The sequence below is a fragment of the Equus caballus genome, chromosome 17, assembly GCF_041296265.1.
Source record: "Equus caballus isolate H_3958 breed thoroughbred chromosome 17, TB-T2T, whole genome shotgun sequence".
In the NCBI taxonomy this organism is placed as follows: Eukaryota; Metazoa; Chordata; class Mammalia; order Perissodactyla; family Equidae; genus Equus; species Equus caballus.
The window spans coordinates 31,795,269-31,812,838 of NC_091700.1; the positions used below are offsets into that span (position 1 = coordinate 31,795,269).

General features: G+C 36.6%; 1 protein-coding gene across 13 annotated transcripts in view; it reads left to right on the plus strand.

Annotated features, from left to right (window-relative positions):
* NBEA (neurobeachin) overlaps positions 1 to 17,570 on the plus strand; it is a 671,317-nt gene that overhangs the window by 607,432 nt on the left and 46,315 nt on the right. For all 13 annotated transcript variants that reach the window (XM_070240236.1, XM_070240226.1, XM_070240227.1 and 10 more), the window contains one exon: positions 5,227 to 5,379. In XM_070240236.1, coding sequence (XP_070096337.1) covers positions 5,227 to 5,379 — 153 coding nt within the window. The remainder of the gene's footprint in view (positions 1 to 5,226; positions 5,380 to 17,570) is intronic.

A 17,570-nucleotide genomic window follows, 5' to 3' on the forward strand; every position in this document is an offset into this window, starting at 1 on the left:
TGCTGTCGTGGATTTCCATTACAGTGAGATACAGAAGCATAAATAAATAGAAAAAGAAAATAACAACTGCTATGCAGAAAATCACAACAGAATGAAATCACGTAGGATGACTGGGCCGCTGCTTTAGAAGGCAAAATAGAAAATGGAAGACCAGGGACCCTGGATTTAAAGTGTTTGGGTTTGATTTCTCACTCTACCACCTATTTGTAGTATAGTCTTTAGCAAAATGCTTACGCTCTCTTGCCTCCATGGTCATGTCTATAAAGTGGGAAGAATGAGAAACCTACCTCATGAGGTTTTTGATTAAGAAAGATTAAGAAAATGTACGTAAAGCACTTAGAACAGTGCCAAGACACAGTAAGATCAAATAAATACTACCTGCTGTTTTAAGGTTGAACGACCAGAGGTAGCACTTCAGCTGATCCCTTGTCTGGGAGCACAGGTACGGTCGTCTTCCAGAACATAACAGTTGAATCTCAGAGAGGAGACTCTCTTATTCGTTATATTTATTTTTTTAAATAAGCAAATCTTTTAAATAACACAAATGTGAATATAAATTATATACTACTGTCCTGCATTTACATACTAACTTTAAATTAAAATGCTATTTGACACAAGATTTAAAAACAATAAAACTGAGGCATAAAAATGTGCACCCACTCTGCTGCTATAATGACTTCTCCCAAGACTTTTTGTGATTTTCCTTCCCCGTCAGAAAACACACATGCGTGTGCACGTGCGCACGCACACACACACACACACAAATTTCCCAGCTCAGGAGGGACTTCAGAGTTCAGACAGCTTTAGTCACTTATAGCTCTGGTCTTTTGAAGCTTCCAGGGGCCTGGCAAATAAGCTTTGCTTCAGGAATTTCTTCATATTTGCTTTAAAAATGTGTCTGTTTTGTGACTGTTCCCATTGTTGGAAATTGAGTTTCCTCTCTTCAAACATCAGGCCTTTAACAGCTTACTCCAACACCTTAGTTAACACCCTAATTTATGACCAAATTCTGGCTGGCTGGATGAAGACTGCAGTGGAGAACACATCTTGCTTAAGGGTCGTCCTGAAGGCCCTGGTCATGCTGCTTTCTCATGACTGGCCCCGCCGAAAGCCTCTGGGATGTTCCTACTGAAGTTCTCTCCCTCCTGCCATTCTAAATAACCGTCAGGCCTTTTTGGCCTTGCTTTGTTCTCCTTGGTGGCAGCTAGCTTTTAGCCCCGTCTGTCTGGAGTGTTTAAATTAAAATGAAATAGGGCTTACTTCTTCCGCTTCTGCAGTCTGGGGTACAATTTTGCTGGCAACTTTAAAACCAACTTTTTCTAAATCGAAATTGAACCCTTTTACACATTTGAACCTTTTAACATAACTAGAATAAGCAAGGTAATAATTTTTTTAAGGTACAAAAGTTTTCCCTCAAAAGGTATAAATTTTATTTCTGGGTTCGTTCTTTTTCTTTTATTTAATAAACTATTTCACTGGCTCTTTTCTGATCTTGAAGCATTCTTCCAATCATCTGCATATACCCCAGAAGATTTCTAATGATAGTAAAATAATGGTATCTGATATCTTCAGTAGTTTAATGAGCACCTGCTGCATACAAAGTATATCACCAAGAGCTATGAGGGATTCAACAAAATATAAACCTCACAAAATCAGGCTCAAAAATCTGCTTTTGCCCAAATTGTTATTAATGTAATATCCCAGGCTTCTTATGCCCTAGTGAATCTCATTTAGTGACGTTCAGTGAAATAGTATTAGAGTGGTAAGTAGGTTAATAACAATCATGTATTTTATATGACCCTATTCCACAAGCAAGAATGGGAAATAATATATATGAAAAACAGGAGAGCACCAAGACAGTTGAAGATAAATTGAGACTCTTTGGGCTGTTTAAATAAAAAATAAATCTTTGTTGCTATGTCCGTGTGGATATATATCCCTCTCTGTCTTCAGGGAAGCTTATATAGTCTAGTTCTAGAGATAGGACATGAACACAAATAACTGATGAAAGGCGGTAAGGGAAATCCCTGACTTATGTGAGCCTATTACATATAAATCACCCTCCACACAGAGCAACTGCAGGAGCTCACGTTCTTTTCCCCCTCTTGGACTGTTCGGATGCTATTGCTATTCAGCGACGTATATAAAACGGGTAATGTGCAAATACCAATGTTCTTTATCTTCTTTATATCTTTTAATAATTTCCGATGTTTTCCGAAACAGTGAGAGCAAGATGAAAAGAAAATTGTGTGTTTTATCTTAATGCATTGAAATAATAAGTTAATAATGTCTTGATCAGCTTGGGCTGCGATATTTTACCATAAGCTGGGCAGCTTATAAACAACAGAGGTTTATTTCTCGAAGTTCTGGAGGCTGGAAGTCCGAAATCAAGGTGCCTACAGAGTCGGGTTCTGTGTCTGGTGAGAGCCTGCTTCCTATTCCTGGAGGGCTGTATTCCTGCTGTGTCCTCACGTGGCAGAGAGAGGAAGCAAGCTGACTCTTACAAGGACACCAACCCCATCCAGGAGGGCTCCATCCTCATGACCTCATCTAATCCTAATTACCTTGAAAAGACCTCACCATCACATTAGGAGATCTGGTTTCAATATTTGAATTTTAGGGGCTCAGAAACATTCAGTCTGTAACAATTATGCATTTCTGCTTGAGTACCAATGTCTAAGAATAGCAGTGATACTTTCCTTCTGCCTTCTGATCAGTGACCACACGCCTCTGGCAGATTCCTTCTTCAGTGCAATATGACGTACAGTGTCATGCTTACCCAGCCCAGAGACGGAGCTCATTATAATCTTTGCTGATAGAATATTGCTGAAGCACCTGTTAGCCCCGTCTTACCTACTAACTAAGCTGTATCATTATTTGCAAACAAGGATGTTTATTTACCCATTAGTTTTTCCTTCCGCCTCTTCTCATTTCCCTATTCACATTCAAGTCACTGAAAATTTAAGTTAATTTATATGAATTTCACTGTACTCCTTGCCCACAATTCGTTGTGGCCTTGATGTCTTACATAGTTTACGCAGTTTATTGTTAATATGTATTTGCCTCTCAGTGTGAGCCATCTAATGCCCTATCTTTTACGCATGCCCAGGTCCACAACTTTACTTACTCATCCTCACCTCTGTTGTAGATTACCCCTCCCTGATAAGGTCCCACAATATGTCCCCTTCCTCGCCACGGCTCGCAGTTGCCCTCCCACTTCCCTCGTGTTCTCCTTCCTGCTGCTGGTTCCCCTTCTCCCTGCACATACATATATCCCTATTCTCTCCCTTCTCCAATCTGTCCTTTATTTTGTCACCCAATGTCTTGCTTTAAAACAAATTTGATTATATGAATAGCTCTTCTGTAAAATTGTTACCAATAAGACAAAATCCAGACAGCCTCGCTTGGCATAAAACTTCCTTCATTATCTGGTTCCATATACCTCCCACCATCTCATCTCCCTAATATATCATATTCTCCACCCGTACTCAGTTCTTCCCACTCCTTGATAGCACACCCTGATGGTCCCCTGCCCCTTTCCTCTCTCTTTATCTTAGCCATGGTCAACCCTAATGTCCCATCTCTGGTGAAGTCTTTTTCTGAGTTGCCCAGAGTTTCCTGCTCTGTCCTCTGTGCTCCCTCACACTTTGTTTATACATCTTTCATAGCTGTTATTGTCATAGTGTATTATAACCATCTGTTTATACATCTGCCCCATAGACCAGACCCTGAATTTCTTGAATATAAGGATATGTCTTGTTCATTTTTAGTTTTCTTAGTACCCATTACAGTGCCTGGTACTCAAACTTTACTATGCAAATAAATAAATATCAGGGAATTATGTAATGTATTTTAGAAAAATTTCCATTTGAATGATTTAAATAGAAGAAAAACTCTGATTCTTAAAAAGCTCAGCTCCATTTATTCAGAAAATTCGTTTATATGAATCTGTTCATGCTCCCATAATGCTGGAGAAAATAAAAGTTATATTTTTCTTATAGTTCACATTCATCATCATCAGAATGGATAATGATCATATTCTCACAGAGCATTACTAAGATAAACACCACTTATGCTGTAACAGATAAATGTTGATTTTAGTGGGAGAACACATAAAGAAAAAGCTTTCATGTATGCTTTTCATGCCCTGAAGAATCCAATTTATTTGAAGACTTCAGTGTCTGGTGGTCTTTTTAAGTTTTTCTATGTATTCCTAGAGAAGACCGCAGTGAGATTTGAATTTCAGGTACTATGCCATCAGTGTTGATCATGTTACACAAATAAATGTCCTTAATGCATTTCACAAGGTAAAGTTAATTTAACCTGCATCTTGATATTTGAAAAGATTGGTATTCTTTCATGGTGTAGATGGTATACATAAAAACTACAGTGGTTTTTTGTTTTCGTTTTCTCCAGTTGCTTTAGGGAAAAAAAAGGACAACAAGTAAAAACTGTTAGGGTCATAAAATCAGTTTATTTCTATATCAGATTTATGCTAAAGTAATATAAACCACATATTAGACATTGTGCATCAAGCACAGGTTTCCCTTGAACCCAGTTGTTAATACCGTGCTTACATACACGTAACACAAGTTGTCTTTGCATCCAGTTTTTTACGAACTTACTATTCAGATGGTGTTCATTAAATATTTAAAACTTATCATTTTGCATATCATCTCTTCATTGTGTTTAGTGGTAAGTATAAAAATAATGTATTTTGCGAAATTACAAAATAGAACTATGAATCTCTTTATAAAAATCAGGTATTATAATTGCCAGTGTAGTCAAAAAGTAAAGGAGAAGATACTATATGATTTTTAGCCACTATTTGCAATAACGTGTTTTTTAATTTGGATATTTCGTTAATAATATTCAGAAAAGTTTGTTGAACAGCATAGACATAGATATGGCTTTACGCATTTGTTTACTAATGCAGTTGTGAACTACTGTTGGTACTATAACCCATTTCTCTTAACTAACTTGTGGTAAGATAAGATTGAAAATCTTATAAGTATAAATTGTCGAACAAGCTGTTCAAGAAAAGTGTCTGTCTTCTCTTCCTAGACACTTATCTAAATAAAATTAAGTGAAGAATAGAATTAAGTAATAAAATATTGGATTTAAATAAAGAAGTTGTGTAATTTAGTTTATAGTTGTTATAAATTAATAGTTTTATTCAACTGATTTTTAAAGTGGTTTAATATGCTACATTTTTATTCCTGGCAGGAACTAATTCCAGAGTTCTATTACCTACCAGAGATGTTTGTCAACAGTAATGGATATCATCTTGGAGTCAGAGAAGATGAAGTGGTGGTAAATGATGTTGATCTCCCGCCTTGGGCAAAAAAACCTGAAGACTTTGTGCGGATCAACAGGATGGTAAGAGAGATTTTGTTTTTCCTTGAGCAGTCACCAGGAAGTAAAAATATTCTGTAGTTTTGTTTTGTTTCTAACTATTAACAAATTGTCATTTAACAGTTCTAAGGTCAAAAATTTAAGGAAAAAAAAAGAAAGTATTTTAACTGTTGTCTTTTGACAGCATTCTTTATTGTAGAGTGGAATTTCCTTTCATGAGGACTAATAAAGGAATGGTAATTCAGCTACATTTACTCCCTTAGGAGAAAACGATCAGATGAGGACCTATTGACTAATATAACCCATTATATAAATGCTCGAAATGAATGCTCATTCCTTATTTTTGTCTACTGACTAAATCTGCACTCTTTCTTCACTCGTAAAATATTTAAAACAAAATAATTTACATTTAGAACATATTTGCAAAGCTGTGAACCATACCTTAAAATGTCACATACTTGACTTTAAGAGAACGCCCATCTAGTAATCATTCTTCAATGAAAAATGTCATTACTTTTTAAATCTATATGACAGATGTCTCTGTGCAAATAAAAAATGTGTAAAAAGAATGTTTGCATGTGGGAATTTTTATAGATTTTCATGTGTTTTTATCCATATTTAAGGAGATTTTAATCTCAAACTAGTTATAGTATATGGAATGAATGAACCACTTTACCAAACAACCTCTCGAGTGTACTCTTGTTCTTGGTCCATTGAGAAACTATGTCAATAAAGCCTATTCGCCAAAATATATTTTTTTAACTCTGTTACACTCACTCCCATTTTTTTCCAACTATCTCACGAATATGTTTTGTTTTGTTTTTATAGCTTATTTATTTGAATCAGAATCTAAATAAGGTCCACATTTTCCAGTAGAGTTCACGTATCCCTTAGTCCCTTTTTTTGGTAAGAGTTATATAAGTCATATATATCATACAAATATAATTCACATACCATTTAAAGTTAAAAAAATTCGGTGGGTTTTAGTCTATTCACAGACCTGTGCAACCATCACCAGCATCAATTATGAACATCTTTTATCCCCCCATAAAGAGACCCAATACCCTTTCGCATCTCCCCCATTCTCCCTGTTTCCCACAGTCAGCCCAAGGCAGCCATGAGTATACTTTCTTTCTCTATAGATTTGCCTTTTCTGGACATTTCACAACAACAGGATCATGCAGTCTGTGGTTTCTCCCTCAACCCCCTGATTTTGTGTCTTTTTTTTTTTTTAACGTCACTGTCAGTCACATGCTTTCTGCTGTTTTGGAGCTATATTTCCTAAGAAAATTTCTCTAAGAAATATTTTATTTTAATATGCTTTATTTTAGAAAGCTGTTGCTGATGTAATAGACCTATGTTTGAAAGCACTATAGATAATCTGCAATCTAGTCTTCCCCTTTGGGGGAATATAATGTGTTACATGTATTTTATATGTGATTTCTCTCACTTCTCAATCCGTAAATTGGCTCTTTCAAATATATGGAGATCTTTCATACTATTTCCTTGAACAACAGATTATTTCTTCAACAATATTTCTTCAATTTATATTTTCAATGTGAAGGATTTATAGTTCAATAATGCTTCTAAACTTCTAAAAAATCTCTACTTATTTTTAGAATTGTTAGTCTATTACCACACTATCCTACATACTTGAACACTGGCTACAATATCAGTGTAAGGACACCAGATCTACAAATTCAACCCTAGAGACCCACTCCATATCCGTGTCTCTCAGTCACGTCATTCCATTTTATATTTCTAGAGCCCAGAACTGTACGTGGCATAGAGTGGTTGGTCAGTAAATATTTGCTGAATGAATGAATCATGTGGGGATAGTGATCTCAATGATTTCAGCATGTCATCGAGTTAGGTTCAAACTAGTCATAATAAATGAATCCTTAATTTGGCAAGCAAGTAGCCAAAAATTATTGGACTAGAGTTTCTTTTGCTCACGCTGTCAAACTCAACTGATTGAACAGAAGATTTCATGTAGGTGGTAATAATTACTAAGTGCCAGTTTGTATATTGGAAAGAGAATAACTTGGAGTTTAAAAATTTCCTGCTCTTGAATCTGGGTCTGCCATTTACTAGCTTCGCTGCCCTGGGTAAATTATGGAACATCTCTGGCCCTCATATTTCTCATCTGTAAAATGGGGAAACTTTATGAATGTGTAAAAACATCATTATTATCATAAAATTCCTTTCTTTTCAGTGTAGAATTTAATGATTTTCTACTAAATTTGCAGAGTTGTGTGACCATCACCACAATCTAGTTTGAGAACATTTCCATCACCCCAGAAAGATCCCATGCCCATTTGCAGTCACTCCCTGTGCCCAACTCCAGCTGCTGGCAATCATTAATCTACTTTCTATCTCCATAGCTTTGCCTTTTCTGGACATTTTGTATAAATAGAACCATACAGTATGTGTTCTTTTGTGCTTGACTTCTTTCACTTAGCATAGTTTTTGAGGTTCATCCATGTTGTAGCATATATTAGTATTTTGTTTCTGTTTTTCCATAATGGTATTTCACTGTATGGATATACCACATTTTGTTTATACATTCATCATTGGATGAACATTTGGGTTGTTTCCACTTTGGCTATTATGACTAATGCTGCTATGAACATTCACATATAAGTCTCTCTGTGCACATACATTTTCATTGCTTTGGGATATATACCTACAAGTAAAATTTTTTGAGTGATATAGTAAATTTATGTTTAATTGTTTAAGAAACTGATTGTTTTTGCCAAGTGACTGTACCATCTTACATTCCTTTTTAGCAATGTATGATGGTTCCAGTTCCTCCATGTCTTCACCAATACTTGTTATTGCCTGTTTTTTTTTCTCATTGTAGCCGTTCTAGTGTATGGGATTTGTAGTAATATCTTGTTATAGTTTTAATGTGCATTTCCCTAATGACTAATGATATTGAGCATCTCTTCATGTGCTTACTGGATGCTAAAACATTTTTAGATATATTTTAATAAAACATTAACCAGTGATTCATTGTAAATACAACCTTTGTGTTCCTCATTAATGACAGAAGGGTACATGCCCCCAGACTTTGTAATTTTATTAAGGATATGCCTAATTGATAAAGAAAAGACAGTCATACTTCTAAAGACAAATCCCTAAGGCAGCATCATACGCAGAATTTTTTGAATGTTGGAAAGGTAATTATTATGGATAAGAAACTATCAGGTAATTAATACTGATATAAACTGAACAAGCACACCATATATTCCTGACTAAATCTGCAGAAAAATCATAATGCCTCATTCATCAAGTGTGATGGGTGGTAATGCAATCCAACTATATCAACTTTCCACATAACCGAAATTTCTAGATTTTTATAGCCAAATGCACACTTGTATGAAACATTGTTATGGTTATTTTTCTAAAATTTATTACTCCTTGGTTCCTGACCCTCTTATACAAAAGATGAAATAACTGCTCTTTATTATCATGAGTGCCCGTTATTATTCTATGAAGTGATATAATTCTATATCTATTATTTTTCTATTTTCTTCTTTAGATTGTCAGCTATCACCACTCTTCCCTTTAATAGCCATACTGATTAGAATTTGTTGCTTGTTAACTCCCTATTCTACAAAACCAGATAAACAAATTTATCAAGGCCTTATGATAAATAAGTCAGTCAAAGAAATTTTCTTTAGAGAAATTGAAAAAAAATTGGCTGCTTTTTGCATAGATTCATTAAAGAAAAGAGAGAGAGAAAGAGAGTCAGTCAAGTGCTAACTGAGCCCCTAAAGGAAATGTGAACTTTGTAGCTTGGGTAGAGAGTGCCTTTATCTTCCACCTCAGGTTTTATTGGCCATTGTCTAATCGATTCCAGATTTGGGAGTTGTATACTGAAACATGAAGTGACAAGATTGTGCCCTTAGTGAGTGGACTGTTACTATAGACAGGCCCCATTTTATACTTCTCCTTACATACACACTGCTATATGACTGGCCTAGGACACTCTTCTTACTTCCCTGGTGGAGTTGCTTACATTTTTTTCTCTACTTTCCTCATCCCAAGACTTACTGCTAACAACAGCTGCAAATCAAGATGGAAACTCTAATCTTAGTCACCTTCCCCCACACCCCAGTGATGGTGCTGCGTCATCCCAAGGTGAAGCTTCACCAAGATAAAATAATGACAGTGATAGTGCCTATAGCCTATCCAATTTATTGAGTCGTATTCTTTGTCGGATATTCTGCTAGAGCTTCAGGTGCGTTATTCTTGTAATCCTCAAAAGAGCTTCTGAGATAAGAATTTTCCCGAAACCCAGTGAGGTAAATTACCTTGCCAAGTATGACCAGTTTATCAAGGTGGCAGTGTTCTTGTCCACAGTCTCCAGGACAGAGTAAGTGGTGGCTTGAGGAGCTGTGGAAAGAAAGAAGGAAAAGGAGAAGGTAAGGAAACATGTCTTCTAACCAAAAGCCAGTACCTTGGGGTCAGCAGAGGAAAAGAAAGAGATGAGTGGGAATTGACGGCAAACCAGCAGCATGTTCCAGCCTCAGGAGCTATTCAGACCTGACCTTCTGTGATCTTATTTCTACCTCTTTTATCCCCACGCTCTCATCCTGTAAGGCTCCCTTTCCCAGCCCATAAAACTTCTGCTGAGAGGGGGCCGGCCTGGTGGCATAGTGGTTAAGTTCACATGCTCCACTTTGGCAGCCCAGAGTTTGCGAGTTCTGATCCTGGGCACAGACCTATGCACCACACATCAAGCCATGCTGTGGCGGCATCCCACATGCAAAATAGAGGAAGACTGCCACAGATGTTAGCTCCGGGACAATCTTCCTCAAGCAAAAAGAGCAAGATTGGCAACAGATGTTAGCTCAGGGCCAGTCTTCCTCACCAAAAAAAAAAACTTTGCCTTAGAGCTAAGTTCCAGTTCCCACTGCCCAGCAGGTGTCAGAGGAAGGCTAGTCTTCAACTCTACAATTGGAGAGAATGGCATTAGTTTACATTCTAAACTTTAGAGTCACACAGAGGACTTTAGGCCTGGAGCAAACCTTTATTTGAATAAGGAGGCTGAGAACCAGAAAGGCAAAGTGGCTTACCCAAGGGCTTAATGTAGGTGCCTTTTCTTACTTACCAGGCCCCACATCACAGGTTGGAATTCTGAATAAAATGTCCCCCACACCCACATATAGTCTTTAAAACTTCACTTATATTTTGAATGAAATATGGCTTTATCGGTCAACTTAAGAACCAATAAAATAATACTGTTTCTACTCAATATATGTTCCAAACAACAAACTATAAAAGAACTTTGGAATATTATCTGTTTGTTATTTGCAAACTATCCGTATCTATGTATGGATGACCTCCAAGCACCAAATTTTGACTCAGATTTATAATTCAGTTTTAATCAGCAGCCCTCTGGCCTATCTCATTATTCATAAGATTTTTTTTAAAACCTTTTCCTTAGAAGTACCTGATTCTCACCAAGTAGTTTCATATTATTCAGGTTTTAAGAGAATTAGCAGATTATTCATTGAAAGATATAGACTGAGAAATGATTAGAATTCTGTAAAGACAATTTAAGCTCTGAAATAGATTTTCCCCATTACTTTAAAAGAATAAAATACATGAATGCAAATTTTGAGTAATAAATTATTTTTTTATTTATAATTGCTCTGAGAACTTCTATTGCACATAAATAAAATATGGGAAGTCATTTATTCCTGATACTAACATCACCAGTTCAAGAACTGACTTCTGTTGATATGCCTCTTACCTCTTGTATCTTGTCTTTCTAACAGCTGCAGCATTGCCAGCAAATTTTAACTAAGGCGAAAGACAGTGCTCTTTTGAAATAAATCTCACTATTTAGTATCCCTGTAAATGCATATCCATCAATCAGGTGTGTCCAATGTGCCAGGAACTGTAAGGATTGCATAGAATATGGTGAAGTAACTGTCCCTCAAAGATTTACTCTCACATATTCAAACGGATGAAGTTTTATAATTGACTAAAATTTGACAGATACGTGTGCATTTCTGAAAATGTCGTAAAACGTAGTATACTTTTATTATAAGTAATAAGTTCCAACTTGTGTTCATGAAGAAATGAAGGAAGCAAGGCACTGAGGTTTTCTCTATTCTAAACCAAATTCCTGTTGTCTTCTGGGCATTAATGAATCTGATGAGACTTGTGAGCTAAACCTTTTCTCCATAGACTGGAAGACTTTAGACAAAATTCTGCATATCTAGGACAATCAAACAGCCCCAGTCTTGGTTTTCTGCCACGCCAGGGTGCAGTGCCAGGTTAAACGAGTCATATTAGGCAGTGCCTTAGCTAGCTCACACTGGGTGGCTTGATAAGTGTTTCTTCTTTCCCTGGGAACTCCATAGAATAGAAAGGGAAAGCTGCCATGTGTATCAACAAGATTCTACATCCATGGCCACCCTTCTTGGTTGCATCAGAATTAGAACTAAAGGACAGACAGAAACTGCTGCCTCTGGGAACAGTCTTAAGCATCAAAAGATACCCTATAAACATAGCTATGTGCGTCTACAGCTGCTCTCCTCTCAGTGTCTCCTGGACTGCTTTTCTTCAGCTTGAAGTTTTCCTTCACAGCACCATGTTCATAGTTTCCTTCACTCCAACTTCTGGTCAGTTTTCCCATTATACTGATAGGAAATGATCATAGTGCTATCATGAGCGATAATGTCAGGCATCTGTGTTAAAGCTAGAAAATTTAATCAATTATCTACATAGCTCCTTTTTTCCCTGAAGGAATATTTATTGGATGAATATTTCTCTAATATACAAAGCCTGAGTAGTAATAGAAAATATAGAAGTGTCTAAATTTTCCATGAAGTCCATGAATACAACCTCCAATTTTTATATTGTTTTGTAGCATTAAAAGTTTCTAACTTTATGCTGGCTGGGTAGCTCATATAGGATTTAGTTCTTATGAAATAGGTTTAGAGAAAATATGCTCCAGTATATTTATAATTTGGACTGGGATTATCTTCAGTTATTTGAAGGAGTTCTTTGTAATGAGCCTAAAGTATAAAATGAAAATGTCATATATCCCAAAGAAATGACATTCGCAGTGGTAAAAAGCCTTCATCTCTTTGTGTGGATTAGTATTCTGTATCCATGAGCCTTCCCTCCTTTTTCTTTCAAGCTGTCATTAAGAAATTCAAGGCAAAGAAGACAAAAATAATATTATAAAAAGGGATGATATCATTGATTATAAATTATCAGTTTTATTATCCCATGCCAGCAATTGAAAAGATATTTGGTATACTTGTAGAAGCCTTTACATGTCTACAACATAATTTCCTTTTCTTATTTTTAAAAATGAAACAATTCTTTGGTTTTTAATAATGTATTTCTTTTAGTCCATTACTGTTTTTTCAGTTATGGGCAATAATATATATATGATTGCTTAGAGTTGCTTATATTTTGTAGATACAGTGGTAGGGATTGTGTATCACTGAGGAACTGTGAAATTCAAAAATTGGTCTCATTAGAAAACCTGGAAAAGTGATATAGACACTTTTAGGAGACATTTCGATAAATTCTGAATGCATTGAGTTCATACATCGAGAATTGGTTTAATTTATCCACACCAAGCTAGGCTGATTACGACCGCTTACTCATGAAACATTAATAAAGCCCTGTGTTCGTTTCTAACCTGATTATAATCTGACCTCCTCACAAAGGACAGAAATAGAAAGTATCTCTGATAACATTACCCTAATGCTGGGTTCATCAATCATAATCGGCCCTTTTGTTTAATTTGTTTTAGAAAAAGGCCTTTCATGATGTGCACTGATAATCTCATCCAGTGCTCTGCCCAGCAGATTCCTGGTGCTGCTGGGCCATGAGCAGAACATTCTCAGTCTGCAGAGCAGAGCACAGTGCACTGAGGCAGAGAAAGCAGTGTTCAGTGTGGTTTTGCTTTTATTATGTTACATCCCTTATGAGATTTTAACATTTTAAAGAAAAGTCTCTTTTTGGTAGGTAAAATTTTCATTTGGGGTATATTAAACATCTTGCTCAAAAAAGGATTTTAAGCAAACAGCATAACATAAGAATTTTGGAATTCTTATACAGTAACTCAAAACAGTGGGATAGATATCTTGTGTTTGGGTGTCTGCTCTGCCACCCACTAGCCAGGACACCTTGGACACATAAGGGACCCGTAACTCTTGGAGCTGCAGTGTCTTCCTTATCTCTGAAACTGTGGATTCATTCATTCCATAAATCTTTATTGAGAGCCAGCTCTCAGCAAGGCATTATGGAAGCACAATGAAGAATTGGACATAGATCCTACTCAAAAGAAAACTAGACTAGAGAAATTCCTTCATTATCCCAGTCATTAGAGCCCTCTTATACACTTCATACTGCTCTGGGCTCTGGAAACACAAGCATGAGCAACACAGTGAGTGGCCTTCTGGAGCACACACTCTTGTTGGGAACACAGACAAATAAACATACAGTCACAGTAAAAGCTGGCAAGCACTAGAATCCTTTCATTCAACAGATGATTACTGAGTACTCCAGAAGCTGTTTCCTGTATTTGCAGTTTACCACTGAACAGATAAAGATCCCTGCCCTCACAGACCTTACTTTTGATCAAAGGGAGACAGACGATAAACAGTAAATAAATCAGTAAGCTACCTAGTTTGTTAGAAGGTGATCCATACTGTGGGAAAAAAGTAATGCAAGGTAAGGGGATCAGGAATCCAGGAGAGGGTGGTCAGAATCCCCTTCTCGTGCAGGTGAGACCTGAACTAAGACCTGAAGGACATGAGAGAGTGAACCAAGTAGCTTTCTTGGGGAAAGAGCATTGCAGGCAGAGGGAACATATGAGCAAAGGCCCTGTGGCTGTGAGAGATGGTGGTGGCTTGGACCAGGAGTAGCAGTGAAGGTAGTAAGAAATTAGTTGATTCTGGATGGGCCAACAGTCTCCCACTGCAGCTTCCTAGCGGTGACCATTTTCCCTCAGATTTCTCTAGTCTTACAGTGCCAGGTAAAGGCGGGGCAGGGGTGGTATGCAGAGTGATGATGGCAAGAGCAGTGGAGATAGATCCACTACATTTTAGTAATTTCTGCTAGGAATGGGATGGCTGTGGAGGATTTATCGCCTATTGTCAGCTTAGAGTTTCAGCAGAAATTCAAGCAGCAGGAAAAGCCCAAGTCAACATGTTTATCTTCCACTAGATTGTGGTCTTTTTGAGGACATAGAATGCGTATTCATCTATAAATCCTCCACAGCTAGTGTCCTACATATGGTAGGGGGTCAGTAATTTGGAGCTGGAGAAAGATTAGATAGACTATGTTCACCTTGTTTATTTGCATTTCAGGGGGATGTGCTCCTGGAGATCAGAGATTTTCTCTTGTTTATCACTGTATCCCTGGGGCCTAGAACACTGCCTGGCACATAATAGATGCTCCACGTTGAGTGAATGAATGAAGAATGAATGAATGAATGAATGGCTCTTCCCTCTGTTTGAAATCCTCTTCCCCCAGATGTCCTCACAGTTGTAGTCTTTAATTGTCGCAAACTCGAGGCAGCCTTCTCTGACCACCTTCTCTAAATTACAGTCCCTTCCCCATCCATACATACTCCTTAACTTTCTTCCTTGCCTTTCTCTTTTCCTTAGCACTTTCCACCTTCTGACATACCTCTATCTTACTAATTATTTTGGGTTTTGTTGGTCAATCTCCACTACAGAGTCACCTCTCGGGTAGGGATTTTGGTTTCTTTTATTCTCTGCTGTAATCCTAGGGTCTAGAAGAGTGTCTGGCATATAGCAGATCGTCAGTCAATATTTGTTGAATGAATAAATGAGCTTCTTTCCCACCCCTACCCTCACTTCCTCACATTTCTTTTCTTCCTCTTTCGACCAATACAACTTTCCCATTGCTTAATTAATCAATAAATAAATATTTATTAAACACTTTTTCCCATGCTAAGAGCTATGGGAAATGCAAAAGAAGCTTTAGATGTGGTTCCTATATTCAAAGCAGCTATATTCTAATTGAGGATACAGTATTGCAAGTTTGAAACAACAATTAAGTGCTAATTGCTAATAACCCCATTCCTTTGTATAGCACTTTATAATTGATATGTAAATTGATTTTCACAAGTAAATTTGCATACATTATCTTACTACATTAAACAGGAGGCTATTGATGATAAGTGTTGTAGAAATTCATAGAAGAATTCATAGTGTATGGCTGGAGAACTCAGGAAACAAACATTGGACTTGAGTAAGAAGGATGGATATTACTTGAAAAAGAAGCAGGAGGATAAAATGCTTTCATCTTAAAGAGAAAGGAGTAACAAAGGCTCAAAGGTCATACCACTGTGGGTGCCTGGGGCTGTGAATTTTCTGTGCTCATGGAGCCAGGGATATGTATCAAAAGGTCTGAAGAAATAGTGGGGGAGGGTAGGATCAAGGTTTGAAACGCCTTAAGGGTCAGGTAAAGTTTACAGTGAATGTGTTATGCTAGGAGGAGCCTTGGAATATTTGAAATAGAGGATGACAATATGCACATGATGGTTTCAGAAGCCTGTTCCACCAGAAGGATGCAGGATGGGTTGGATTAGAGAAAGAGGTCGAAGTCTAACGCAGTATCCCATAGTGGAGAGCACTGAGAGCTAAGACTTCGATGGCGCTAGTGGGAATGGAAAATGTTATTATACATTATACATCCACTAATCAATCAAGTAATAGAATAATTTAAGCCCCCCAAAATAACCATTTAAAACAACTGTGTTGTCTTTTACTTAAAATAATGGACTCTTTCACTGGGTAATAGCTATAACTTCAGTTTAATCATAAAGAGAAGCTCTAGCAAAGATACTACATTGCATAGAACTAGCAGTAAGATTTTCTGATTGTCCACTTAAATATATGCAACTCTATTTGCATATTTTTTTCAATTATTTCAGTTTTTCAATATCAGAATTTTTTCATTATCAGGAAAAGATTTTTGAGGCAGTGAGAGAAAGGGCTGGAAATATTCTTGCTCTAGTGTAGAAGAGGAGATAGAAATTCAGTATTCTTAAATAAAAGAATTCACGTGAAATGAACATTCCTCACAGTTAATTCCACTAGCCTAGTCTCCTTTTTTTGTAAGTTTCAGAGACACTTTATCCTAAACCCTCTAGAAAAAGAATTTTCTACCATCTAATACCCACGGGACAATATGGAAATTAGAATTAGGTAACTATTATCCATCTGAGAGATATCCTCTCTGGTTTAAATCTCACTCTTTATTTCCTTCCTCCCAGATCCCCAGGGTCCAGTTATGGATTGGGAATTGGTTTATCTAGGCTTAAAGCAATTGCTTCTGCTTTTAGATATGCAAGTAGAGGGTAAAGCAAGCTATTAAGACCATTATAACTCTAATAGCTTAGTAATCAAGTATTGCTTTACATTTTTCAGTTGTAAGTATTTGCAATAAAATCTTATTTCAAAGTCCAAAATGGGTTTGTGCATGAAAATATAGTTCTGAAAAGAACAAATAAGCAGATAATATGTATTTAGTAACAGATTAATACTACCATTTAAGTCTCGGTGTCAGGTTTCGGCTTTCGATAAGTCTTTATGCTTTAATTTTGTGATATCTAAAATTTGATTCTTAGATATGCATTTGATTTAGAACCAAATTTAGCCTTTAAATGTTCTAACTGCATTGTCTTTCTTGTGTGCACAGTAACTAGCAAGATAGCCAATCTGTAAGACTTTATCTGTTTCATCTACTACCTTATTGTTTCTTGGTCATTTAATTGTATAAACCCTCCCCCCAAAAAATACTGAGGCAAAAGTATTTAAAGACAAGTAATTATTTATTGATTCACTCTGCTGCCTCTCTAACATATATAATAGAATAGGGTAACTATACACATAGAGATTTATTTAAATTTAATTAAAGATTATTATAAACAATTATGAACTAATAAGTTTTAAAACTGAGATGAAATGGATAATTAGTGAGGAAAACATAAAATGTCAAAATTGGCACTAGAAGAAATAGAGACTTACATGCCTTAAAGAAATTTAAGTAGTAAAATCTTCCCATCCCCCAAAATATCCAAGCCCATATTATTTTACAGGTGAGTTCTACCAAATTTTCAAGAGATGAGGAATTCATTCTTATGCAAGTTGTTCCAGGAAACATGGAAAGCCATCCAGCTCATTTTGTGAGGCTAGTGTGAT